Source organism: Chlorella variabilis (assembly GCF_000147415.1).
Source record: "Chlorella variabilis unplaced genomic scaffold CHLNCscaffold_28, whole genome shotgun sequence".
In the NCBI taxonomy this organism is placed as follows: domain Eukaryota; kingdom Viridiplantae; phylum Chlorophyta; class Trebouxiophyceae; order Chlorellales; family Chlorellaceae; genus Chlorella; species Chlorella variabilis.
Genome location: NW_005435060.1, coordinates 137,411 through 161,259, shown reverse-complemented (window position 1 = coordinate 161,259; position 23,849 = coordinate 137,411). Strand labels below are relative to the sequence as shown.

The 23,849-nt window shown below is 69.9% G+C and overlaps 4 protein-coding genes across 4 annotated transcripts; 1 reads left to right on the top strand and 3 right to left on the bottom strand.

Moving 5' to 3' along the window:
• Positions 1-3,681: 3,681 nt before the first annotated feature.
• On the bottom strand, positions 3,682-5,732 carry CHLNCDRAFT_140014 (hypothetical protein; the record flags this gene model as incomplete). The annotated part of the gene is made up of 4 exons (XM_005843592.1): positions 3,682-3,999; positions 4,182-5,036; positions 5,222-5,305; positions 5,499-5,732. The coding sequence occupies 4 exons, from the start codon at positions 5,730-5,732 to the stop codon at positions 3,682-3,684; spliced, it is 1,491 nt and encodes a 496-aa protein (XP_005843654.1).
• A 792-nt stretch (positions 5,733-6,524) lies between these two features.
• On the bottom strand, positions 6,525-9,138 carry CHLNCDRAFT_140013 (hypothetical protein; the record flags this gene model as incomplete). The annotated part of the gene is made up of 8 exons (XM_005843591.1): positions 6,525-6,671; positions 6,905-7,002; positions 7,185-7,237; positions 7,420-7,731; positions 8,008-8,211; positions 8,441-8,600; positions 8,736-8,771; positions 8,889-9,138. 8 exons carry the CDS (start codon positions 9,136-9,138, stop codon positions 6,525-6,527), a joined length of 1,260 nt encoding a protein of 419 aa, XP_005843653.1.
• Positions 9,139-12,686: 3,548 nt separating this feature from the next.
• On the top strand, positions 12,687-14,539 carry CHLNCDRAFT_27787 (hypothetical protein; the record flags this gene model as incomplete). The annotated part of the gene is made up of 7 exons (XM_005843652.1): positions 12,687-12,745; positions 12,929-12,988; positions 13,321-13,424; positions 13,688-13,777; positions 13,996-14,107; positions 14,268-14,328; positions 14,468-14,539. Coding segments are annotated over 7 exons (558 nt in total), but the record flags the coding sequence as incomplete, so codon positions are not given.
• A 4,270-nt stretch (positions 14,540-18,809) lies between these two features.
• Positions 18,810-21,130, bottom strand: CHLNCDRAFT_140010 (hypothetical protein; the record flags this gene model as incomplete). The annotated part of the gene is made up of 7 exons (XM_005843590.1): positions 18,810-18,989; positions 19,239-19,353; positions 19,558-19,676; positions 19,867-19,991; positions 20,366-20,420; positions 20,638-20,779; positions 21,006-21,130. The coding sequence occupies 7 exons, from the start codon at positions 21,128-21,130 to the stop codon at positions 18,810-18,812; spliced, it is 861 nt and encodes a 286-aa protein (XP_005843652.1).
• Positions 21,131-23,849: the final 2,719 nt, after the last annotated feature.

Below are 23,849 nucleotides of genomic sequence, written 5' to 3'. Positions count from 1 at the left end.
CACCAGCAGGCGCCCACGCTGCGCGAGCTGCACGCCATGGCCCGCCTGGTCAACGCCCAGCCGCTGACGGGGCCCAGCGACAAGCAGCACGGCATTAAGCTGCCGCCAGGCGCGCGCGCGGCCTGCTGGCGCGGCCGCGGCCTCTGCCGCTGCTGGCATCACCTGCTTGCGCTGCGCTCCGACTCGCCGCTGCCGCCGCCCCTCTGCCCCGCCTGCAGTGGCCGACTGCCTGCTGAGCCAAAACTACCAGCCCCGGCCGCGGCAGCGCCCCGCGCGGCCGCAGGCGGCGGGCGGCGCGCCCGCGGGGCCGCCGCGGCAGCACTATGCCGTGAAACACAAGCAGGCGATGGGCATGTCCATACCGCAGCAGTGGCAGCCCGCGCCGGATGCGGCGGCGGGCAGCGCGGAGCCATTTGCGCCGGCAGCCTACCAGCAGCGGCAGCCGCAGCAGCAGGCCCAGCAGCAAGAGGAGCAGGGGGCGGTCATGGATGTCGATCGAGAGGAGATCTAGCGGGCGGGCCTTGCTTTGAGCCGAGTGCGTTGCGTGCTGCGTCGACAAGGTGCTACAGATGAAGCTGTAACAGACGACTGGGCCTGTGATGTTGCGTATTACATACCATTGGGTTGATGGAGGAAACCAAATTTGGAAAAAAGGCACAAAGGAAGGTGGGGAAGGGGATATGGGAAGGGAGTGGGAAGTGAATCTGTGGTGAGATCTATGGGGGTATTGGAACGTTTTGGGTTGGGCCGGAGCACTAGGCGCAAGGGGGAGGTCTGGCACAGCACAAAGGGGGGAAGCAGTCATGCAAGGTGAGAGCATTGATGGGCAAGGGGGCGAGGTCTCAGGCATGCGTTCGAGGTGTGCTCACGGTCGTGTGACTGGAAAAAGGTGCAGGCGGGCACGTTGCGAGGCAAGCAAGAATTAGGCAGTTGAGGTGACATGGAACGAGGGTGTGTGGGCCCACACGCGGCACAGGCCTGGCACCCTGTCTTGGGGGGGGGCATGATCTGTTGGCTGGCTGGTTGGGTTGGCTCCAGCCATGAAAAAAGCTCGTTGTTATCAAAGCAATGTGTGGCAACGCGACGAGGTGGCTCAGCGCGAGGCGGCCGCCACTGGCAGCGGCGCCGGCAGCAGGCCCAGCTCCTGAGAGATGATGAGCAGCTCCTCCTCGGTGGGCACATCGATGCCCTGCAGGCCCAGCGTGGCACAGCACGGCTCAGCGTGGCGCGGCATGCAACATGTTGCACATAGCCGCGGCTTGAGCTGGCGGGCTTGCCTGCCTGCATGCCAGCACGCGGCCGGCTGCAAGCATGGATTGCAACGGCGGGGCCGAGCGGCACCTTCTCCCGCAGCCCACCTGCGTCCACGCCACCTGCTCGCCGCACGTCGCCCAGGCGGCCTGCTGCTGCGCCAGCAGGGCGGTGGCGAGCGGCGGCAGCAGCTGCTGCGCTGGGCGCGCTGGGCTGTACTGCGCACGAGGCAGCAGCGCCGGCGGCAGCGCCGCCGAGGCCACCGACGGCTGGCGCTGGCCTGCCAGCTGGAAGGGAAGGCAGTGCATCTGCTCAGAGGTGACCGATCCGGAGCACTGTCGGTCGCCGGTCGCCGACGCCGCCACGGGCTGCCCGCTGCACTGCAGCAGCGGGTGCGGCTGCGGCACCGGCGGCGCAAGCAGGGGCGAAGGGGCCGGCTCCATGGCTTGCAGGCTCCAGGGAGAGAACAGGGAGAGGTCGGGGTGGTGGTGGGCCTGGTGGTGGCTGGCGAAGGACACCATCCGTGGCGCGGGCAGAGGGGCCTGCTGGCTGGGCTGGCCGGGCTGGCACTCCTCCCGAGGCGCCGCAGCAGCCGCAGCTGCCAGGCTGGCAGGCGCCCCGCCCTGGGAATCAGGCAACCCGCTCCCCTCACTTGCCAGCAGGCTCAGCGCGGCGCTGCGGGCGGCGCCCCTGGCGTGGCGCAGCCGCAAGCTCCGCTGCGGCTGCGAACTCGCGCTCCCTCCCTGCTGCTGCTGCTCCGCCTCCTGCGGCTCGCGCTGGCGCGAGTGCTGCTGCCTGCGCCGCTTCTTGGCCAGGCGGCGGCGCTCCAGGCTGGCGTGGCAGGAGCGCGCGTCTCCCGGGAAGCTGTCGAGGTGGTGGGGGCGGGCGCACTGCACGCATTGGCAGGAAGAGAGCGGCGGCTAGGTGTGCGGTTGCGTGCAGCCGTCGGCCTGCTGGCACGCGCCGCTGGGCTGGCAGCAGGGGGCAACAGCCCAGCGCAGCAGGCAGCTTTTTCATTGAACACAATGCCCCGCCTGTTTGCCATCAAATGCTTGCCTGTTGGCAGTACCGCAGCACGGCGCCGTCCACCTCGATCCGCAGCGCAGAGTGGTGCGCGGCGCAGATGCGGTGCAGCTGCACAGCGGGGGCGGCAGGCGCAGCGCGATGTTGGCAGGGCAGGGGACGCAGCGGCTATGGGATGCCCAGGAAACAGGACAGGCTGGGTGAGCCTTCATCAGCCGAGCCGAGAGGGCTATGCCAGGCAGGCAGCAGGTCAGCTGCCCAGCAGACAATTCAGGCGTCGTGACTGGGCAGGCGTGCTCCTTTGTGCCTCCTGGCCGCCGGCGGTGCATGCCGGCTGTGGGGAGCCCCGCTGCTGGGGCGCCTGCTTGCCTGGCTGTAGGGTGTGGACAAGGCATGGGTGCAGCCCTCGATGCGGCACATCTGGGACTTGAAAGGGCGCCGGTGTGGGCTGGAACAGGCAGAGCCGCCGCTGCCGCTGTGGCGAGGCGACGGCGAGGCCCCGACGGGACCGGTGGCTGGGTCAGTAGCTGGTCCGCTGGCGTCGCCCAAAGCAGCGGGGAGCTCCGCGCCACGACGCAGAGCTGCTTGCTTGTGGTTGCCGCCGCCAAAGGCGGACGACGGCCAATCGTCACTTAGGGTTGGGTCACAAAACGGACTCCGGCTGGACGCGGTTGAGAGTTAAGGGCGCCGTCCAACACCCTCTGGAACCGGCTAACGCAGGATCTGGCAGCACTGCGGGGTCCGGCTCGAGCGGAGGCGAGCGTCCCCTGGGATCAACCCCCAAGGGTGGGCGCCCAAGCAGCTGCAGTTGTTTGTGACAGATGCAGGCGGGGTAGAATGGCTGGACGGCCACTTGAGGGAGCCAGAGCTTAGTGAGAGTGGCCATGCCATGTCAGGGCCGCCGCCCCAGCGCTATGCCCCAGCGCACTCAGCATAACGCAGCAGCAGAGGGCAACGAGCAGAGAGTAACATGTCACAGTTCAATCAAAAGCTCCAGGAGTGCAAGTAATGAAGACGAGCATGCGCTGAGCCCGCCTGCCGGTCGTCAATCCCAAACGCCACCGCGCCACCGGAGCGCGGCTGCAGCCAGGGCTGCCGCGGCGTCGGCCTCCGCAGCAGCACCCGCCACGCCTGGGCTGGCGCCTGGCATCCAATGCCGGCGCACTGTCGAGGTTCACGCAGTTACAACGATCATTCGTGAGTGTGGAGGTCACACGTGGCAAATCTCCTGGCCCCGCCGTAGGCAAGTTTGGGGCGGCAAGGTTGGGGGAAGAGTGTGTGGAGGCAAGGGGTCAGATGGAACAGGGAGGAGGAAAAGATTTGCAGATGGTGAGATGGGAGGCCCTTCCCGTCATGGGGAGCCCTTCCCGTCACGGGCAGTGCTGTGGTCCGAGTAAGGGGGTACAATCACCGGTCAAAAGGCGTGGTCTGGAAGAAACGCGACGGAAAGGGAGCGAGCCCCTGCTCCTGCTGCAGCAGCTGCCGCCACTGCAGGTGCAGCGCGTGCGCGGCCTGCTGCGCCCGCTGCGCCTGCTGCGCAGCCAGCAGCGCCAGCGCCGGAGATGCGGGCCACCCTGGCGCTGCCGCTGGCGCCGCCGCCGCCGCCGGCAGCTGCTCCTGAGGCAGCACAGGGAGCTGGGGCGCAGGCTGCGGGTGGGCGGCCTCCAGCTCCTGAGCTATAGCCAGCATTTCCGCTTCGCTGGGCACCACATTGTGCCCATCTCCCTGCAGGCACAAGCGGTGTCGGCGACGGCAGCAGCGGCGGCGGCCTCAGTACTGGCGGGAAGCAAGCACGTGCCGGCCGGCCAGCCAGAGTGCTGCCGCAGGCGCCGCCACCCAGCCCCGCCTGCGGCTGCCCGTTCCAGATCCTCACAGCGAAGGCAGGGAAGAGAGCGGCGGCAGCTCACCATGAGGAGGCCGAGGTCGTCTTCCAGCAGCCAAGCCGCCTGCTCCACCAAGCGGGGGCAGGGCTGCGTCCGCAGCGCCAGCAGCGGCACCGGCGGCAGGTTGCCGGGGGCGGGCACGCTGCATGCCCGGCCCAGGCGTGGCGCGGCGGGCTGCTGCTGGCACCAGTGAAGTTCGCGCGTGGGAGGCAGGGCCTGGGGGCTGGCGTACGGTGGCAGCGCAGCGGCCGATGTCGCCGACAGCGCTGGCTTGTCGGGGCCCGGGCCGGGCTGCCAGGGGCCGGTGCGTATCTCCGCTGGCACATCAGGCAGCAGCGGGAGCTGACCCTGCAGGGCCTGCTGCCCCCCCAGCTGCCGCCCTGCAATCAGCAGCTGAGGGTGCTGCTGCAGCGCCGAGGGCTGCGGCGTGGGGGGGAGGAGCACGGGCGGCGTCGGCGGCGCCGACATGGGAGCCGTCAGCGGCTGCGGGGCCGAGTGGCAGCGGATCAGCTGCGCCGGCGGGTGCCCTCCCGGCTGGAGCTCCCAGGGCTGACCTTGCAGCCCAGGGTCTTCCTCAGCCTGGGATAGAGTGCCGCCGCTGGCCGGGCTGCCACGCCAGCTGGCGCCTCCAGCTGGCGCCGCCCCGCTGCTGGCCCCAAACGACGCCTGCCGCTGCCGCTGGCTCGGCGACCGCTCTCCCGGCCTACTGCCAGGCTGCTGCCGTGGCTCCGGCTCCGGCTGGCAGTCGTGGGCGGGGTCGCCGCCGCCGCCCGCCTCGCGCTGCAGCTGCCGCCGCTTGCGCTGCCGCCGCCGCTGCAGGCTGTGCTGGCAGCTGCGGGCGTCGCCGCCAAACTCGTCCACCGTGTGCACCTTGGTGCACTGCGGGGCAAGGCCACGGCCAGCCGGAGTCAGGATGCGTAGGGATGTGCAGCCGCATCCGCTGTGAGGCGCCTACCGAGCACACCACCACCACACTACCACCACCACCACATCACGACGACACCAACACAACCACCCTCCCGCTGCAGCGGACCCAGCTGGTGCCCGTGCCTGCTCATGCTCACCTGCTGGCAGTAGCGCAGCGCCTGCGCCTGGCCCGCCACCTCGATCTGCAGCGCGGCCCGGTGGGCGGCACAGATGCGGTGCAGCTGCACAGCATTGGCGGCAGGTGTGGGCGGGCGGGCGGGGTCGGGGCGGAGGGGCGGCGGGGCAGGCAGGGCTCTGAGCCGGGCGGGGGAGGGAGCTGCATGGTGGCTGTGCAGCTGCACCTGGCAGGGGCTGCCAGACAGGCCTGTTTACGCTGAGGCTGCTTGCATGCAGAGGCGGTGCGTGGAAGCCAACCGGGCTGCTCCGAGCGGCATGACCGGCTCGCATGCTTGCCTTGTTGTAGGAGTGGGTGAGTGCCTGGCTGCAGCCGGCGATGCGGCAGGCGGGCGAGGCTGGCGTCGTGCGGCGCTGCCGCTGCTTCTTGCTGGCGTCCGAGCCGGCGGCGGCGCCGGTGCCATCGCTGGTGCCGCTGCCGGCGCTGGCTTGGGTCTGCTGCTCGCAGCTTCCCCCAGGCTCTCCCTCCGTCATCCTGCGGGGCTCCGCGCCCTGTTTGCTGGGGAATTCTAATCTCAAGACAGGGGATTCAGTTGGGGGTGAGCCAGGAGTCACTTGCACGGGCGTGTCCGTTCGCTCAAAGAAGGACCGTGCAGCAAGCCTGGGCGCGCAGACGCCCTCCAACACGCTGCTGTGCCACGCCAATGTCGCTTGCAAGCTCGAACCCCCGTTCGCTCACCAGTTCCCGTTTTAAGGGGGCACATTCGTGGGCAGGAGCGAGTTAGATGGCCTCTGTATCTCCTAGATGGTCCCATTATGTTGAGAAGACATGATCAGAGCGCCTTCAGGCCTGAAAGTTGGGCGGGAGGCTGCTGTGTCCCCAAGCTCTTGCAGGGGCGCCCGTGCTGAGGACGGGAGGGTGCTGTGGGACTCGGTTGTATTCAGCGTGTGCTAAAAAGGCATCAAGGGCGGAATAAGTTCCATCCCCATTTTGGGAGGACGGAGACACATGCCAGCCTGGCCCCACGTGATGCACTCTCGTCCAGGGGTTCCTTCCTCTGGCCGATGAGCGATTTGGAGCAATGGTCCATTGAATGGATGCCCCTCTGATAAATGATTATCACAGTTATTGAAGCAGTCCAGTGACCGAACGAGTGCTCCCACCAAGTGACTGCTCACTGGACGGCAGGCTGCCAAACCCCGTCGGATCAACTGACTGGGTGGGTAAACAGAGGGACACTCCTGAAAGGAACACTTCGCAGCGTGCTGCTTCGCGGCGACAGCGAGCAGCGCTGGCCACCGGCCATGCGCAGGCGCCCGTGCCGCCTACATGCCCGCCGCAGCCAGCAGCCCCGCCGGCGCCGCAGCCAGCGCCGCAAACGACTGCCGCATGCTCTCCGCAAAGCGCGCCGGCACGCCCGCCGCCTCCGCCGGCAGGAAGAACAGCCAGTGCGCCGACACAAGCAGCACGCCCTGCATGGCAGTGCAGAAAGACCCACGAGCAGCCAGCCAGCCAGCCAGCCAGTCGAACAAGGCCAGGCCCGCGTCCCAGATATTCAGCACGACCAGCGGCAGGCAGCAGCAGCAGCGCAGTGGCCTCCTTTGCAGCTCGCCGTCTCCCCGCCGCCCCAAACTGACGGCGCCAACAGCCAGGCAGCGGGCCCTCAAAAGGCACGGCCCCCAGGCGGCAGCGGCGCGGCGCCCACCAGGGTCAGCGCGATGCGCAGCAGCTCGGGAGGGGCGGCCCCCTGCTGCTTCAGCCGCGCCATAATCACTCGCTCGGCCAGGATGAGGGGCACCTGGCCTGCAGCAAAGCGCAGCACAGCGTGGGGCAGCGCAGCACAGCGTGGGGCAGCACAGAACAGCGTGATGAGCGCAGCGCAGCGCGCACCCCAACGAGCACAGCACAGCGCACCCTAACGAGCACAGCGCAGCGCAGCGCCTCATGCGCTGCCCGCGCCTGCCTGCCTGCGCAGTCCAGCCCACCTGTGAAGAACCAGAGCCAGGCCAGCCCCCTGGTTGTACTGCCCTCCACATACCTGCACCCACAGGCGGCGGGCAGGCACCCCGAGGAGGCTCACCGCGCCGCACCGCTTCAAAGCATCTTTCCCAATCCTTCCACACTGAACACTGGCACGCTCCACTCTGCTCAAGGTTGGTGGGCAGCGCACGTGCTGACGTGGCGGCCGCTGTGCGCGGTATGCAGCAGCAGGGGGCCCACCAGAAGATCAGCTCATGCACCGCCCCCGAGGCAAAGAAGCTAGCAGTCATGCCCAGCAGGCGCCTGCCCTCGCCACCGCGCACATCCGCCGCAACGCTCGCTGCCGCCGCAGAAGCTGCGGTCGCCGTCGCCAGGCGCGCGCTGTGGCGGCGCTGGGCGCTGCCTCCGGAGCCGCGGCCGTGGTCGGCGCCAGCTGGGTGCTGCGCCTTTGACTGGTCAACCAGGCTGCCTTGCGCAATGGGATCGTAGATGGTGGTTCGCAGCGCGTTGCTGGCGGCCTGGTTCCAGTGCAGGCCCCAGAAGTCTGCCAGGCTGCAGTGGGGAGGAAAGCGCGCGGGTCTGGGCGGCCGGTGCATCAGCCAGGCAGGCGGGTCGCGTGTGAGCATCCAAAGCAGGACTGCAATGGCCTGGCCCCACGCCACGACGGCCCAAGTGGCAGGCAGGCTGGCACTGGGCTGGCGGAGTGGAGGGATGGCGGGAAATGCCGACAGGCAGGGTGCTGGCAAGGGGCTGGCATCATGGGCCTCGCACCCGCCGGCGGCGGGTGCTGGCGGGCTGGCAGGCAGGCAGGAGGCCCCGGCTACACACCTGCGGCTCTCCCAGGGCGGCAGGAAGTGAGGGGCCAGCGCCAGCTGTAGCGGCGCCAGCACCAGCGCCGCGGGGCCGTCCATCACCACCCCCAGCATCGTGTACAGGCCCACCACGTAGAGGCACGACTTGGCAAAGGGAGGCAGGTCAGGCAGCAGCAGGGTGAAGACGACTGCGGCCGTCACCCCAGCCTTGAGCAGCCACCTGCGCGTGGCAGCCGGGGCAGGGAAGGAGGGCGGGGCCGAGCTTGAGTGGCAGTCAAGAGCAGGGTAGGGGTGGGGAGGCAGAGGGCCTTTGGAGGCTGGGGCAGGGGCCGGGCAGGGCTGCCAGGCCTCGGATTTGAGAAGTGTTCCCTGTAAGGTGGAGCTGCCCGCCTGGCCAGGCCTGCCTGCCTGCCTTGCAGGCCAGCCGGCGTCCAGCCCGCTGCGCCCACCGGGCAAACATCTGGGCCCCGGTGCCGGGGCTCTCGTGGTGCTGCTTCCTGGGCCTGCGGCGCGGGCCGCCGCTGGCGCTGGGTGGCGCGGCGGGCACTATGGGCAGGAGGTACAGCACCCAGAACTGCAGCAGCGACCAGGGCTGCTGTGCCAGCGGGCCTGCAGCGGTGCGCGGGGCGGGTGCGGTGTGGGGAGCTGGCAGGACTGGCAGGATTGGCGGCGGGCCACGCGGCGGCGGGCACGGCATGCAGGGCGGCGCACGCGCCGCATCCCGCGTAATGTGCCGCTGCTCACCCCTGCTGCCTGCCGCGGCCACCGCCTTGAAGCTGCCTGCGTGCAAGGGCGCAGCAGCGGGCAGCGTGAGGCCTTCCCGCCAGCTGCAGCACCGGGCGCGCCCCGGCGGGCTCGCAGCGGCAGTGCCAGGGCTAGAGGCACCGTGGCGCTCACCCAGCCAGGTCAGGAGGAACACGCTAAAGGCCAGGGTGACGGGCTCGGAGTACCGGTGGAACAGCAGAGGCGCAATGGCGTTCAGTATCAACACCGGAGCGGTGGCGGTGAGCTTGGCGCCCAGCCCGGGGCGGCGTGTGGTCAGCCGCAGCCAGGCGGCGCATGCCAGCGTGTAGGCAATCAGGGCGGCCATCTTGTGCTCCCATCGGTGCAGAGACAGCTCGGCGAGCATCTGCCCTGAGCCCACCATCCTGGGGGCTCCCTGGCGGCCCAAAGAGGCTGGGCGCAGCGATTATGGATTGGGAGAGGCCTTCGATGTGGCGCAGGGAGGCTGAGGAGGTAGAGCCCTCGCCCAGTGCCACGGAGGCAGGGGGGACAGACTGGGCGCTCCATGCTGCTTCTCCCCTTGATCAGGTGCACTTAACGCGTTCCAGGATCCATCTCAGCCTGTTTCAGCCCCCTACCGGTGCAGGGCGACAGCTCCAGGCGGCAACTGGTCGTTGCCACCCAGCGTGCAGCTTGCAAAGCGGGTGCGGGCTGCCCGTGACATCTGCGCTCGGCGGCAGAGCGGCAAATGGGCAGCCGGCGCTCCACCCGAGAAGGCGGCCTGGAGTCGCTGCCCAGCGGCAGCACCGAGCTCTATGAGTCGGCAGAGGAGCTGGACACCGCCTCCCTGGGCGGCTCTCACAGCCGGGGGCACAGCTTCTCGGGTGCGGCAACAAGGGAGCTGCCGCCGCCCGCCGCCGCCGCCAGCGCTGCCAACGGCCTTGCTGCCGGCACACTCCGGACATGCTGGCACTGCCTTTGTATCTTGGCTCAGCAGCAGAGCCCGCATTGCATGAACGATCTCACAACGCTGCTGCTGCCTGCAGGCCGCCGGCGGTCAACCGACGTTGCCTCACGGGCCAGCAGCGCCGCCAGCGAGCGGTTGACCACAGACACAGCCACCACGCCCGCCCCGCGGCCTTCCAGCAGCCAGTCCCCAGCCTCAGCAGCCGCGCAGCAGCTGCAGGAGGTGTCTCTAGACGACCCGCAGCAGCGCGGCGCGCAGCCACCGGCGCCGGCCGAGCGCCGGCCGTCGGCCAAGGCCGCGTCGGGCGCCGGCGCCGGCGCGGCCAACGGCTCTGGCGCGAGCGAGGAGGCAGCACCCACGTCGCCATCGTCCCCAGGTTCTTCCATGTTCAGCGTTCCCAGCGCGTCAGCACCCACAACTGGTATCTACGGTATCCCGTCAGAGATGTTCCGCATCAGGGACCTGGATGCGGGCAGGGACTTCACTCTGGACCAGGTGGGTGCTGAGCTGGACGCGCACGCTGAGCTGGCAGGCTCGCTGACCTGGCAGGCAGGCGAGCTCTGTGCAGGATGCCGCGCCGCCCGCGGCCGGCAGCACGCGTCCGGCTGCTGGACCGGCATGCCCGGTGCCGCGGCTGGCGCCGCCTCCTGGCCACGCCTGCCCGCCACGCCGGCCCCGTGCCAAGCGCCGCTGGTACTGCGGTCCATGGCGCTGCCCTGCAGCGGTACTGGATCAAGGACATTGACACAGGCAACGTGTATGTGGTGGGGGCGGAGGTGGAGAAGGCGGCGGCGGCCCGCGGCCCGCTGGAGGCAGGCGTCCACGGCGCCGAGGCAGGCCGTGTGACGGAGCTGCTGTCTGGGCGGGAGCTGAGGTGGGCAGGGGCTTGAGGGCGGCGGGACGGTGGAGCCCGGCGGCGCCCCGGCGTCGGCCAACCTTTCGGGCCCTGCGCCGTGGTGGCGCCGCACCACCTCCAGCGGTTGCGCTGTGCGTCGCGCTGTGCGTCACGCTGTGCGTCATGCTGTGCACTCTGTGCTCCTGCATGCCCTGCCTCCCCCCCTGCAGCATCAACGAGTTTGAGGATGCGCTGGGATACTTCCGGGAACCGCAGCCGGCGCCCCAGCCGCAGCACGCGGCGGGCGGCGGTGAGGCGGGCGGCGCCTCCGCCATCGCCGCCGGCGCCATGCAGCAGGCAGCGCAGCGCAGCCTGAAGAGCTTCTCCTCAGGTAGGCTGGGCAGCGGGCAGGCAGGTAGCTGGGCGGCAGCGGCAGGCAACACGGCTCGAGCACCTCGCTTGGTCAGGCTGCGCCCTGCCACGGGCTGATGGTGCTGCGGCGTGCATTGAACCCGGCTGCGCCGCCTCTCCTTGGCCGCACCTTGGGGCCCCTTCCTTCAGCAGGCTGAAGCAGGGTGTGCAACGCGGTGTTGCGCCGGTACCGTTGCAGGGGCCACCTGGGTGAAGGCCAGCGTGGGGGGGATGATAAGCAACCTTAAGTCCAGCCCCCGCAGCGCCACGGGCTCGCCCACCGCGGCAGACGGCGGCGCGGAGGCGCGGGGAGGCGGCGGCGGCGGCGCGGTGCCCCCCGCCGTCGACGACCGGCAGGGGCAGCCGGTGAAGGTGCAGGTGCGTGTGGGCGGGGCGCTGGGGCGGCTGGCTGGGAGCGCTGCAGTGGCAGCAGGAACGCCGGTTGGCAACCTCGTCCTCACATTGCTTCTTGCATCGCCACCGCGTCCCTCCCCACACCAGCACCTAGGTGTCCCACCTCGCTGCCAGCCATTCCATGCTGCGGTACCATCAATGTACCACAATATACTGCCCCGTACCATATCTACAGGTGTACCGCAAAAGCTACAAGGAGTTCACCGACCTGCGGCTGGTGCAGCAGCTGGCGGGCCACCAGGGCGTGGTGTGGACCCTGAAGTTCAGCCGCAATGGAAAGTACCTGGCCTCAGGTGTGTGGTGTGTGGGTGGTTCGCGCGCGCGTGTGTGGGTGTGTGTTTTGGTGGTGTGTGTGGGCGAGTGGAGTGCTGCAGCCGCAATGGAAGGCAGCTGGCCTCAGATGCGGGGTGCTCGCTCATGGTGGTGTGTGTGTGGTGAGGTGCATGGTGGTGGTGGTGGTGGGGCGGAGGGAGTTGTGTGCATGCGGGTGCGCTGGCGGGCGTGCTGCGGTCGCTCCCAGCAACCTGTCCCCGCCTGCCTGGTGCACCATGCGCCCTGCCCGCCTGCCCTGCCTGCAGCCGGCCAGGACTGCATCATCCGGGTGTGGGAGGTGTGCCCGGGCCGCGGCACCGGCAGCGCCCCCGGCACGCCCTCTGAGTCTGAAGTGCCCCTAGACGACAGCGCCCCCGGCGGCGGCCCGGGCGGGGCCGGCGGAGGGGCGCTGTTTGCGGGCGGGCCCGACAGCAGCGGGCTGCTGGCAGACCCCTCCGTGGCAGCCTTCCAGCAGCGGCCGTACCGGTGTGTGTGCTGCGGGAAATGTGTATGCTGTGTGCGTGCTGTGTCTGGTGCGCTGCAGCGGGGCTGGCTGGCCGGGCTGGGGCCCCCGCTGGCTGGCCAGCCAGCCAGCCGTTTTCAGCCGTGTGCCTTGCTCCAGCTGTGCGGGGCTGCGGCGCCGCTGACGTGGCATGCTGCGTTGCTGACGTGGCGCCATGCTGCACGCCATGGTACCGCAGGGTGTACAGCGGCCACAAGCAGGACGTGCTGGACCTGTGCTGGTCCAAGACGCAGGTGGGTGGGTGTGAGTGAGTGAGTGAGAGTGAGGGAGAGAGAGGGCGAGAGAGAGAGAGAGAAAGAGTCTGTGCCTGGCTGTCTCCTGCTGCATGCTCGCGGTGGTGGCCACGCCCCGCGCCGCCTGCATGCGGCGCCCAGCCCGCCACGTGCCAAGCCAGCCTGCCCGCCGGTCTGACTGCCAAGGCTGCTGCGCCCTGCCAAGGCTGCTGCGCCCGGCCAAGGCTGCTGTTCCCCGCCCGCGCCCCGTGCCCCGCAGTTCCTGCTCAGCGCCAGCATGGACAAGACGGTGCGGCTGTGGCACATCTCTATGGACGAGTGCCTGCGGGTGTTCAAGTGAGCCTGCCCGCCTGCCTGCCTGCCTGTGCTCATGTTCAAGTGGGCTCTCAGCCCCCTCGGCACCCATGCGCCCGCCGCCTGCCCGCCTGGCTGTGCTCAAGCGAGCCCCCCCTTCGGCACCCATGCTGCCGCCGCCTGCCTGCCTGGCTGTGCGCCGTTTCTCCTTCCCGCCCCCCGCAGGCACACCGACTTTGTGACAGCTATTGACTTCCACCCGCTGGATGACAAGATGTTCCTTAGGTGTGTGTGTGGGGTGGGGGGGGGGGGGAGGGCTGCCTGTGGTCGCGGGTGGGGCTGCCTGAGGACGCAGGTGGCGGTGTTGGGGTGTGGCGCGGGTGGCGATGTTGGGGGTGTGGTGCCGTGGCTGGGTGGCCCAGAGGGCCCTGCAGTCGAGGGATGTGTTGCGCCTTGGGAGGGAGAGGCGTGAGGGCTTGCGGGCCACCCTCCTCGCCGCCGCACTTTGTGTCCTGCTGGCGCTGCCCCCGCTGCGCACACCTTGCCACATAGCCTCGGCCCCAAGACCCGGCCCCTGACCCTGACCCCTGGCCCTCCTGCCGCCGCCACTCTTGCAGCGGCTCCATCGATGGCAAGGTGCGGCTGTGGAACATCCCCGAGCAGCGGGTGGTGTCATGGCAGGATGTGCACGAGATGGTGACCGCCGTCACCTACTGCCTGGGTGAGGCGGGGGAGTAAGCGGCCCTGCCCTGCCTGCCGGCTGCCGCTGGCGTGCTGGCTGGCTGCGGCGCCCCCGCTTGTGTGCGGCTGGTGCCCCCCCGCTTGCCTGCCCTGTCCTGGCGCTGCGCGTCGGGCTTGGGCAGCCGGCCCTGGCTGTGCCCCAGCGCGCTGCGTGGCCAGCCACCCTCCACCCCACCCCTCCATGCCAGCGCCAGCACCACGAGCGCGGTGCGCGGCAACGTCGTACTGCCCCCTGTACCGCAGATGGCCGCAAGGCGGTGGTCGGCACAATGAAGGGCAAGTGCCGGTTCTACACGATCGAGACAAGCACGCTGGAGTACGAGGCGCAGCTGGGTGGGTGGTATCGCATGTACCGCCGCTTGCTCCGCCCGTGTATCGCCAGCCCGACGTCTGCCTGGCGGCCTGCGCAGCCGCCCCTGATCAATCAGCCAGCTGCCGCGGGGGAGATGCCTGCCGCCAGTCTGGCAATTCGGTGCGCTGACCGCGGACTTGCTGGCACGCTGCGCTGCACTGCGCTGCGCTGCGCTGTGTGGCGGTCACTCTGGGTGCAGACGTGAAGAACAAGCGGGGGCAGCACTCGCGGGGAAAGAAGATCACGGGGCTCACCTTCCTGCCCTCGGAGCCGGGCAAGCTGCTGATCACCAGCAACGACTCGCGGGTCAGGTGTGCACGCACGCTGAGCCCACGCTGTGGTCACGCCGTGGTACAATACAGTACGGTACGCTGCGTGTACTGCAGCACTGACGGCGTCGTGCCGCCGCCTTGCTGCGCGGCTGTGGCGCCGTGAGCGACGTTGTACTGCTGTTATACGGCTGTACCGCAGGCTGTACGACGGCTACACGCTGCGCTGCAAGTACAAGGGCCACACCAACCGCAACACGCAGGTGCGGCGCCCGTGTCCACCCTTTTCTGCCCCACCGCCGGGCTTGCGCCGGCCAGCGGTGGGCCCAACCCTCCAGCGTGTGCCGCACCGCTGCCTGCTATACCGCCACCTGCTGTACCGCCCACTTGTACTGCCCGCAGATCCGGGCCTCTTTCTCCCCGGGAGGCGACTACATCACCTGCGGCTCCGACGACGGCTGGGTGTATGTGTGGGGCACCCACAAGAGCGCCGTGCCCGCCAGCGGCGCCGCGGGCGGTACCGCCGGCTTCCAGCGGGAGGCGGCCAACCCGCTGGCAAAGGTGCCCCCCTTGCTCCACGCCTCCCTCTTGCGCTGCTGTGCGCGGGAAAAGGGCGGGCCTGGGTGTGCGGTGTGGCGTGCCTCTCCACGCATCCACCCGCCCATCATCCTCCACTCTTCGGCGGCCCTGCCGCCACCATACTGCCACCACCACCTGCACAACCAGTCACGCACCCCTCCCCCTTCCTTCGCTGCTCTTTCTGAGCAGCAGAACGCCAGCTACGAGTGCCTCCACCCCACCCCACCCACCCACCCACTCCTGCTGCTGCTGCCCCCCCCTCTCCCGCGCAGGAGAAGAATGCCAGCTATGAGTGCTTCCAGGCCAACGGAGACATCGTCACCGTCGCCGTCTTCGCCCCCGCCTCCTGCCACCGCTCCGGTGCGCCCCGTGTGGCTCCGCCTTGTTGTCCTGCTCGCCCGGTTCATCACGCCGGCACGCCTGCCTTCCGGTGTGCGTGCTGGGCGTGTGTGCTGGGCGAGGCGGCTGCCACACCGCCTGACCTGCCCACCCACCCCGTCCGCCTCCTTGCCTCTCCCCACCTTCCCGTGCTCCCTTCCATGCATCCCGTCGCCGCCTCCTCGCCACCGCAGTCGAGAGCATGAGCCCCACGGCGGGCGCGCTGCGGCACCAACGCAGCAACAGCCTGGGGGATGCGCCGGAGGGGGAGGCGGCACTGTCGGCGGCACGTGCCCGCGGCCAGGTGAGCTCCTCCGCCCCGCGGCGCCCCCTGTGCTGATGATCGCTGCCGGTCGCCAGGCGGACCATGGCGTGCAGCAGCGGGCCTGCAGCGTCGGGGCTTTGACTGCTGGTAGCCGCTCCTCTCCCCTCCCATTCTCTCCTCCGGTTCCCGCCCCAAGCTCGCTCTGCCCGCTGCCTCCCGCTCGCCGCCACCGCGCAGGTGCTGGTGACTGCGGGGTACACAGGAGAGATCAAGGTGTACGAAAACATCGGGCTGCCGCAGTGGCTGTGAGCTCCAGCCTGGCTGGCGAGTGCTGTGAGTGTTGCAGCGGCACTGCGTGGGACTCCCCCTTTTTGCAGTGCACGGCTTTTGCAGCGGAGCGGTGTGATGCTGGCGCCAGCTGCAGCGCATGTAAGCCGCCTGCTCCGTCGCCAGGGATGGATGCAGTTTACAGCGGGTGCGGGCCTGCTTCAATCAGGGGCAGTGTACACACTACATGTAGGCAGGGGCTAGAGGTTGGCCATCAATCAGTCAATGCCAGCAGTCCAGTCTCAGGAAAACCAGAGTACGCCAGGAAAATGAAATGACAAGCGATAACATGAAAAAGACATGGTAAACAAGCAAGCAACCAATCCGTCGGTCAACGTCAAGCGACGTCCCCCGCAAGCGACTGCGTCACCACAGCGGCGACGTATGCGAGCAGCGCGGCGCCGCCCACCACCACCACCCAGCTGACCACGCCAGCCGCCTCCAGCAAGGGCTGGCACAGCAGGCGGAACTGCCAGTGGCACCTGCCCAGCAGCTCCGCATCAGGCTCCGGGGCTGCCGCCGAATTCGCCCCGGCGCCCTCCTGCGGCTGCTGCTGCTGCTGCTGCCATTCCTCCGCCTCCCGCTGCCGCTCCTCGGCCGCCTGCTTCAGCTCCTCCCGCAGCAGCGTGCGCCAGATGACCAGCGTGGGGAGCACCAGCGCCAGGGAGGCCTGCAGACCAACAGCAGCAACAACGGCGCCCGGGTGAAAGCATGGGGCGGCCAGAGAGGCGGCGGCGGCTGACACGAGCGGCTGGAATGCCCGCCGGGAGGCCCGCCGCTCGCCCCGCCGCCGCTGCGCCGCACCACCAGGCCGCGTGCTGCAAACAGGCCGCACTGCAACGTGCAGGGAAGCGGCTGGCAGGCCACAAACAAGCCGCGCAACATGCGGGGAAGCAGGAGCAGCAGGCCGCTTGCCTGCACCGCCCACACGACCGCCGTGCACTTGTCCACCTCGCTGGCCGCCTCCCCTGCCCGGTGCAGGTGCTCCCGTGTGCCCAGGCACACCAGGGAGGTCAGGTGGCGCAGCGCGTCGTACAGCGCAGCGGTGACGCCGCCGTTGGCGGGGTGCTGGTCCACGTACTGCCGGCAGGCTGCGAGGGGCAGGGGGCACGGAGCGGGGAGGTGGGGGCCGGGGGGGGTTGCCGCCGGCCTCGCCAGCCGCGCGGCAGGCGACGGCGCTGTGCTGGCCATCCAGCAACGACGACAACGACAACATTGACCACGCCAGCCGGGCTTTGGCAGGCGGATGAGAGGGCAGGCAGGCGGCGGGCCCCGGCAGCACCCCACCTCACCCAGCCGCACACTTCCAGCCACACACAACACAAGCAACAGCAGCACCCAGCGCACCTGTCGGTGCCCGCCGCATCAGCAGGGCGACACAGAGGGACTGCAGCACGGCGTGGAGCAGCGGCGGCAGCGGCAGGCCCACCGCCGACACCGTGCAGCCGTCCACCCAGGCCAGCGGCAGCAGTAGCAGGAGGATGGCACGCAGTGTGCTGGCCGCGCCGCCAGCGGCGCCGACGGCGGCGGACGCCACCGCCGACGGCTGCATCGCGCGCAGCGTGTCGAAGGCCAGAGGGATGAGGGTGAGGGCTGTGCGGATGGCGACAACCATGGGGGTGCGCCAGGCCCGAGCGTAGCGCGCGGGGCGCAGGTGCATGGCCGCCGCGGCGGCCAGCGTGCCGGCCATGAGGCAGGCGACGCCGCGCTGCTCGGCGGGGGTGAGCAGGCCGCGCGACAGCACCGCGCCCTGCACCAGCGCCGCCGCCAGGCAGGTCTGCAGGTCGCGGCGGATCACCCACTGCGCCGCCTCCTCCCCGGTGCCTGCCATGGCGGGGGGGCAGTGTGGGGCACTGCAGGTGGGGCACATGAGGGGAGGGCACGCGGCTGGGTGGGTGGGGCTGGGCCGGGGTTGGGGTCAGGCAAGGGCTTGCAGGCTCGGGGGGAAGGCACAGGGCGAGCGGCCCGCCACGCTGCCCGAGTGCGGCGACGCAAGTCCTGCGCAAGCAGGCGCAGCCCCAGGGGGCAGCGGGGGCCGCAGGCCGCGGCTCGCCTGATTGTGGCACTCTGTCAGCGGCTGCCTGCAGCCGGCGGGAGCGAGCGATGCGCAGCTGTGGTGCCGCAGTGGTGGCGGCAGACGGCGGGGGCGGTGCCGGCACCGTCTGCAGGCCGCAACAGGCTCGTGGTGGCTGCCCACAGCTGCAACCGCCTTCCTCTGCCGTGCGTGAAGATGGTGCAGGCTCGGTGGCTCTCTTGCAAGAGATACGGAGCTCACGGTGAACACTCGTGCATGGCGCAGGTCCTGGGGTTCGAGCCAGGCGTCTCGCAATCTGTCCGCCACGCGAGGGCGAGCCCTCACGTGTCTGTCACAGAGTACGGCACGAGTTCAGAGCCACTGGACTGCCGGAGACAACACGCTGCACTGGCCCCTTGCAGCGCGCTCCTGCGAATGATACGGCGAAATTCTATCCAGTCTGTGCTCGCTCCCATGCTTGCACGACAACTTATCGACGACCCGCCCGATGATTTGGCCGCTGACCCGGCCTAGAGGCCAGGGGCCACCCACGTGGTGCTTGGAATAAGAACACCACTTGCAGCAGCTGGGCAGTGTCAGCCGCAGGGCCTGCTGCAACTACTGCTCACAACAGCTGCTACATGCGTCGGAGCGCCAGCTGCCGCCAAAGGTGCCCGCAGCCTATTAATGGGCTGGCACAGCAGGCGCAAATTATTTACCTAAAACCCAGGGACGCCTGCCAATCTGCTCCTGCGGCAGGCTCTGGGGCTGGCGCCGAATGCGCCCCGTCATCCCACCGCGGCTGCTGCCACCGCTTCGCCTCCCGCTGCCGCTCCTCCGCCGCCTGCAGCTGCTTCAGGTCCTTGGAGGGAGCAGCTGCTTGCCAGCTTGTAAACACCACTGCCAGGCATGCTGTGGGGCCTGTCCGCAGGGGGCATATTGGGGAGCAGGCATCTCAGCCGGCCTGAGGATTGCGTGGGGCCTGTGTGGCGGTGGCGGGCAGTAGTGCTCAGCAACAGAACAGTTTCCTCGGGACGAAATCAAATGCAATTAATCGCAGGCTGGAGCAAGAGGGAGGGGCTGGCAGTGCCGCTGCGGCGCACAGCCCGGCACAGCTGCGGCGCTCAGCTACTTGCGGGGGTCAGCCGTGAGACCAGTGCCCTTGGTGCAGCCGCGCTCGCTCACAGCGCCGCCAGCGCCGCCGCCGCCGCCGCCAGCAGGAGCGCCGCCGCGGCGCCGGGGGCCGGCCGGCCGCCGCGCGAGGGCGGCGGCGGCGGCGAGGGCGAGCTGCCGGTGGCGGGCGCCGCCACGTTGCTAGCACTGGGCACGCCGTCAAAGTATGAGGCACACACGGGGGGCATCTGCGGCGCCGCGCAGCGGGGGGGGGGCGGCAAGCAAGGCATGCATAGAGAGGTCGGTTGGGCGGGCGCCGGCAGCTACCGCCCGGCCCCGCTGGCCGAGCCAGAGGACAGCGCAACGGAAGCGGCGGCGACGGCGACAGCGCCGCTGGTGTGGCAACCGACGCATGCCGCCGCCGCGAACCACCGCAAACGCCGCAGCCGCCGCAGCCGCCGCTGCCGCCGCCCGGCAGCCCCGCTGGCTGGCCGCACCTCTCCTCCGTAGGGCAGGTCCAGGGCTCCCTTGGAGGAGCAGGAGCCGCCGCCGCCGGGGCAGTCGATGGGCTTGAGGTCTGTGCCAAAGCACATGCGCACCTCCTGCAGCGCCCTGCGCCGGCCAAAGGGGGCGCGAGGGACGGCATGCCGCAGGTTTGGGCTGCGGTGCGAGACCCCACGCCCGCCAGCCCAGAAACCGAAAGCAAGGGCCCCATGCCAGGGTGCCACCCTGGTCGGCCTGCCTGCAGCCTCGGTCCTTGACAGGAGCAGGGAGGGCGGCAGCGCCCCCCACCCTTTGCAGCAGGCCGCCTCTCACCCCTTGTAGCAGGTCAGTATGGGCGTCACGCCCCATTCCTTCTCCAATATGCCCTGCACCTGCGCCTGGGTGGCGGCCGTCGCCGCCAGCGGGTTGAGGCCGTTGCTGGCGAGAGCCTCCTGCAGGCAGCGGGGCGGCGGCGGCGGCGCGGCGCCGGCAGTGGGCGGAAGGCGAGTGGCAGCGCATGGTGATGAAATCCATGAGATGCGCCGCCACCCCACACGCTCTGGACGCTGCTGCAGCAGCAGCTGCCCCCTGCTGCCTCTGTCGCGGCACCGTACTGCTGCCACGCCACCGTACTGCTCTTACGTTGAGGTCGTACTGCTCGCTCAGCGCCAGCGCCGCCCCAAAGTAGCCGCTCTCGTTCTGGAACAGCGGCTTGGCGCAGGTGCCGTGCTTGGACCACTCGTGAGACCAGAAGCCGTTGTTGGAGCCTGGTGTGGGTGTGGGTGTGGGTGTGGAGGCCATGGGAACATACCAATAGAGAGATTTTAAACTCACTAGGCGGGTGGACGGGTGTGCAAGGGTGTGCATGGGTGTGTGCATGGGTGTGTGCATGGCTGTGCATGGGTGTGCATGGGGGCGGGCGGGGGTGCACGGGGCCACACCGCGCAGCAGCGGGCACCCGTGGCGGCGCGAGCGGCAGCCCGTCCGCGGCGGGGCTGGGGCCGCATGCCGGCAGGGGGAGCTTGCGCCTGGTTTTGCGCCGCCGCAATGCGTGCATGAACCTCGATGGCTCAGGGAGCCAAGTCAAAAGTCAAGCCAAGCCTGGCGCCCAGTGCCCACGGCATCCCACCCCGCACCCCACCTTTGAAGCTCTTCCACTCGCAAGACATCCGCCCCAGCTGCTCCGGGGTCAGCAGCTGCAGGCAGGGGCGGCGGCACGGCTGGCAGCTTGCTGGTGTGTGTGTGCGTGCATGTGGGCTGCTGTGGTACTCGTGCAGGGTGGGTAGCAGGCTGCTAGGGGCGGCCAGGCAGCGCTGGCAGCTGGCGTGCGACGGGGTGGGTGGAGAGGGGTGGGCGGGCCGGCGGCGCGGGGTGACGCGCGCGGCGGCAGGCGGCGGCGGCGGCCGAGCGCACGTCTCGGCTGAACGCGTCGCTCTTGTCGCAGTCGACGGGGTCGTCGCCGCTGGCGCTGTTGGGCCACAGGCCGTGGATGGTGAAGAGGTTGTACGTCGGCTGGTCGCACTTGGTGCTTTCGCAGAAGGTGGCGGGCCACATCCTGCACGGACGCAGGACCCGAGTGTCACACTTGGATGATTAGACGCCCTACTCGTTGGGAAGCACCGGCTCTTGGCGGTGAGGGGTTGCGCGAGGGGAGGGAGGAGCGCGGGGGCAGGCGGGCGGTTGGAGTTCGCCGCTGCTCCGCTCCGCTCCGCCAGCGCACGGGATGTGAGTCACTGCCACCTCTATAGGGCGCCCCCCCTGCGCGCGAGACCGTGCCGTACCTCGCCAGCAGCAAGTAGTCAAACCCCAGGTCGCTCCCGTTGCTCTGGGCGCGGGCACCCCCCATCAGCAGGAGCAGGAGAGCCGCCACGATGGTGTGGGCTGCTGCTCCCCGGTCTGGCTGCATGCTCTCTGGAGGTTGCGATGCCGAGGAACGAAAAACGAATCGCTCTGTGGCTGCAGCACGCAATGGTGCCCGGTTTTCAAAGAGGGGACGTGCTGCAGAGGAGAATTCGGCTGGCTACCGGGCAGGTCGATCCAAGGAGGCGTTTTGGCAGCCATGTGCAGTGGCAGGTGATGGGCACTCCACGGTCTGGGTGTGTACCGCTGCCAGCCGCGCTCTCCCGCCGCTTCCTTGCGGCAGCGACAAGTTTTTGTCGCTTCTCAAAGCGGCATCGGCTTGGTGGAGGCCTCTGTATCACACCTGGTTGGCAGGGAGGTGAGGCTCGCCTCAATTTGGCGACAGGGCTGCTGCCGTCTGGCGGCTTGCAGCTGCCGCCCCCGCCTTGCCGCCTCCCCGCCCCAGGAGCCGAGGGTGATCACACCCGGCGCGGCAATGCCCAGAGGCGACCTGCATCGCTGCAAGGGGCCAAGAGCAGCCCAAGGTCAGTTGCAAGCGCGGTTTTGCAAGTCGGGCAACTCGCCACGTCGGACACAAAACACGCGTTTTGCCATGGGACCTCCCCCGCTGCATCCTTGTCCACCAGCAACCTCCAGGGGCTCCTTCACTGCCCCCGCCCCGCGCTCCTGAAGCCCCCATCACACTAACTACTGCCCACCCGCCCAGCGCGAGGGACGGTGGTCGCAGCTGGGGGCGGCCTGGCAAATGTTTAGATTGAAGCGTTCGGGTGCCAAAGAAACCGCGCCCAGCAAGCCCCCACAGCAGCACCAGAAGGCGCCCTTGCACTCCGTTCTCAGGTCCCCGGGCAGCAGCAGCAGCCCCAGCGTCAGCAGCGGCTCCACCGGGTCCTCGGAGCGCAAGGTGAGGGGCCTGGCGCCCTGCATCTGCACCGGCATCTATGCCGCCGCCGGCCGGCGCGGTGCATGCCCCTCGAGCGGTGCAGGCAAACCAGCACACCTCCCGCACCCCCAGCGGGCACCCAGGGCACACAGCAATGCTGCAGTTGGCAGCGCCTGCAGCCCCGAGGCTCTGCGCCACCGGCCTTGCGGCACACACCGCCCCGCCGCTGTTGCCGTCGGGTACTGCCTGCTCCAACACCTGTCGCCGCCCCTGCCTGTGCTCCAGGTCCGCTTCAGCGATCCGGAAGTGTCGGCAGACGAGGGCGCGCCGCCGCGGCCGCCCCCCGACGGAGCCGCCGCCAGCCCGGCGCGCCCGCGCGCCGCCGGCGCCAGCAGCCCCAGCACCGCCGCCCCCGGCGGCGCCAGCAAGGGCCACGCCCGCCCGCCGCGCTCCCAGCCCACCCTGCAAACCGTGCACAGCGGCGTAGACATGGCAGACGGCGGCGGCACGCCCCGCGCGCGCGACCACTCGCAGCAGCACCAGCAGCAGCAGCCGCAGTCCCCGTCGCACAGCCACCGCCACAGCCACCACCACCACCACAGGCACGGCCACGCAGAGCAGCAGCAGCAGCAGCAGCAACAGGCGGCGCACGGCCACCATCACCGGCACGGCCACCGGCAGCGGGATCGGGAGGCGTCGCCGCCGCCAGAGGAGGTGGCGGCGGCGGCCGGCGGCGACGGGCAGGTCCAGCAGGGATCGCTGGATGTAAGCGCCCGCCTCTTCCACCAGTTGCAGTGTGTGTGCGTGTGTGTGTGTGGCTCTGTGTGTGTAAGGTGGTGGTGGAGGTGGTCCTGTGTGCCGCTGTGTGTGTGTGGCTGATTGTTGCGCGGCTGCCCGCCCCATTGCCGCCCGCCTGGTGCCGTCAGGCGCACCCTCGCAGCTGCCGCCGGCCCGCCCCGGCTGTTCGCAGGCGTGTGTGCTGCCCGCGCCCGTGCGTGGGCGTGCCGTTCTGCCTGTACTGTACCGCCTCACGTGGTGTACTGCCTGCCCGCCCCTGCAGTACAAGGATGCCAAGAGGGGGATGATCGGGGTGGAGGGCTTTGGGTGCCTGCTGGGGGATGCCGGACGCCTGGTGAGGCACAGCCGGCCGCCAAGCAATGACGCAGCCAGATGGCCAGCCAGCCGCGCAGCCGCAGCCGCCGCTGCTCGGGGCTGGCGCGGCGCGGCGCGGCGCAGGGGAAGCTGGCAGTGTCGGCGCAGCAGCAGCGCCGCGCGACGCCCTGCGTGGCCCTCAGCGGCACCTGCTGACTGGTGCCTTGCTTTAACGCTGCTGCCTGCCTGCCCTGCGCTGCCCCGCCCCGCCCTGCCCTGCCCTGCCGGCAGGACAGCCTTCGGTCGCCCATCGCACGCGCCGCGGGTGTGAAGCGGGAAATGACGACGGCAGACACGAATGGGGACGGCTGGGTGGACTGGGGAGAGTTCTCGGCTTGGTTCCCGTGAGTGGCGGCGCCACGTCAGCATGCCCTGCCCTGTCTTCCTGGGCCAGGCGGCAGCACACCTGCCTGCCCACGCCCCTGCCCCGCTGCCTGGGCCAGGCGGCAGCGTGCCTTCCTCCTCTCGCCCTGCCTTCCTGCTCCTGCCTGGCCTGGCCTGGCCGTGCTGTGCTGTTTGCCTGCCCGGCTGCCCCGGCGCGGGCTTGGGGTTGGGGGGCTGTATGGCCCCGCCGGCGGCCGGCTGCCGGGCGGCGGCCCTCACGCTGCGCGTGCTGAGCGCCGCCCGCGCGCCACCCCGCCGCCGGGGCCGCCTGCCGCCTGCAGGACCTTCCAGCAGCAGCACTACACTCAGCAGCGCAATCAGTTTTATGAGGAGAAGGGAAAAGAGGCGG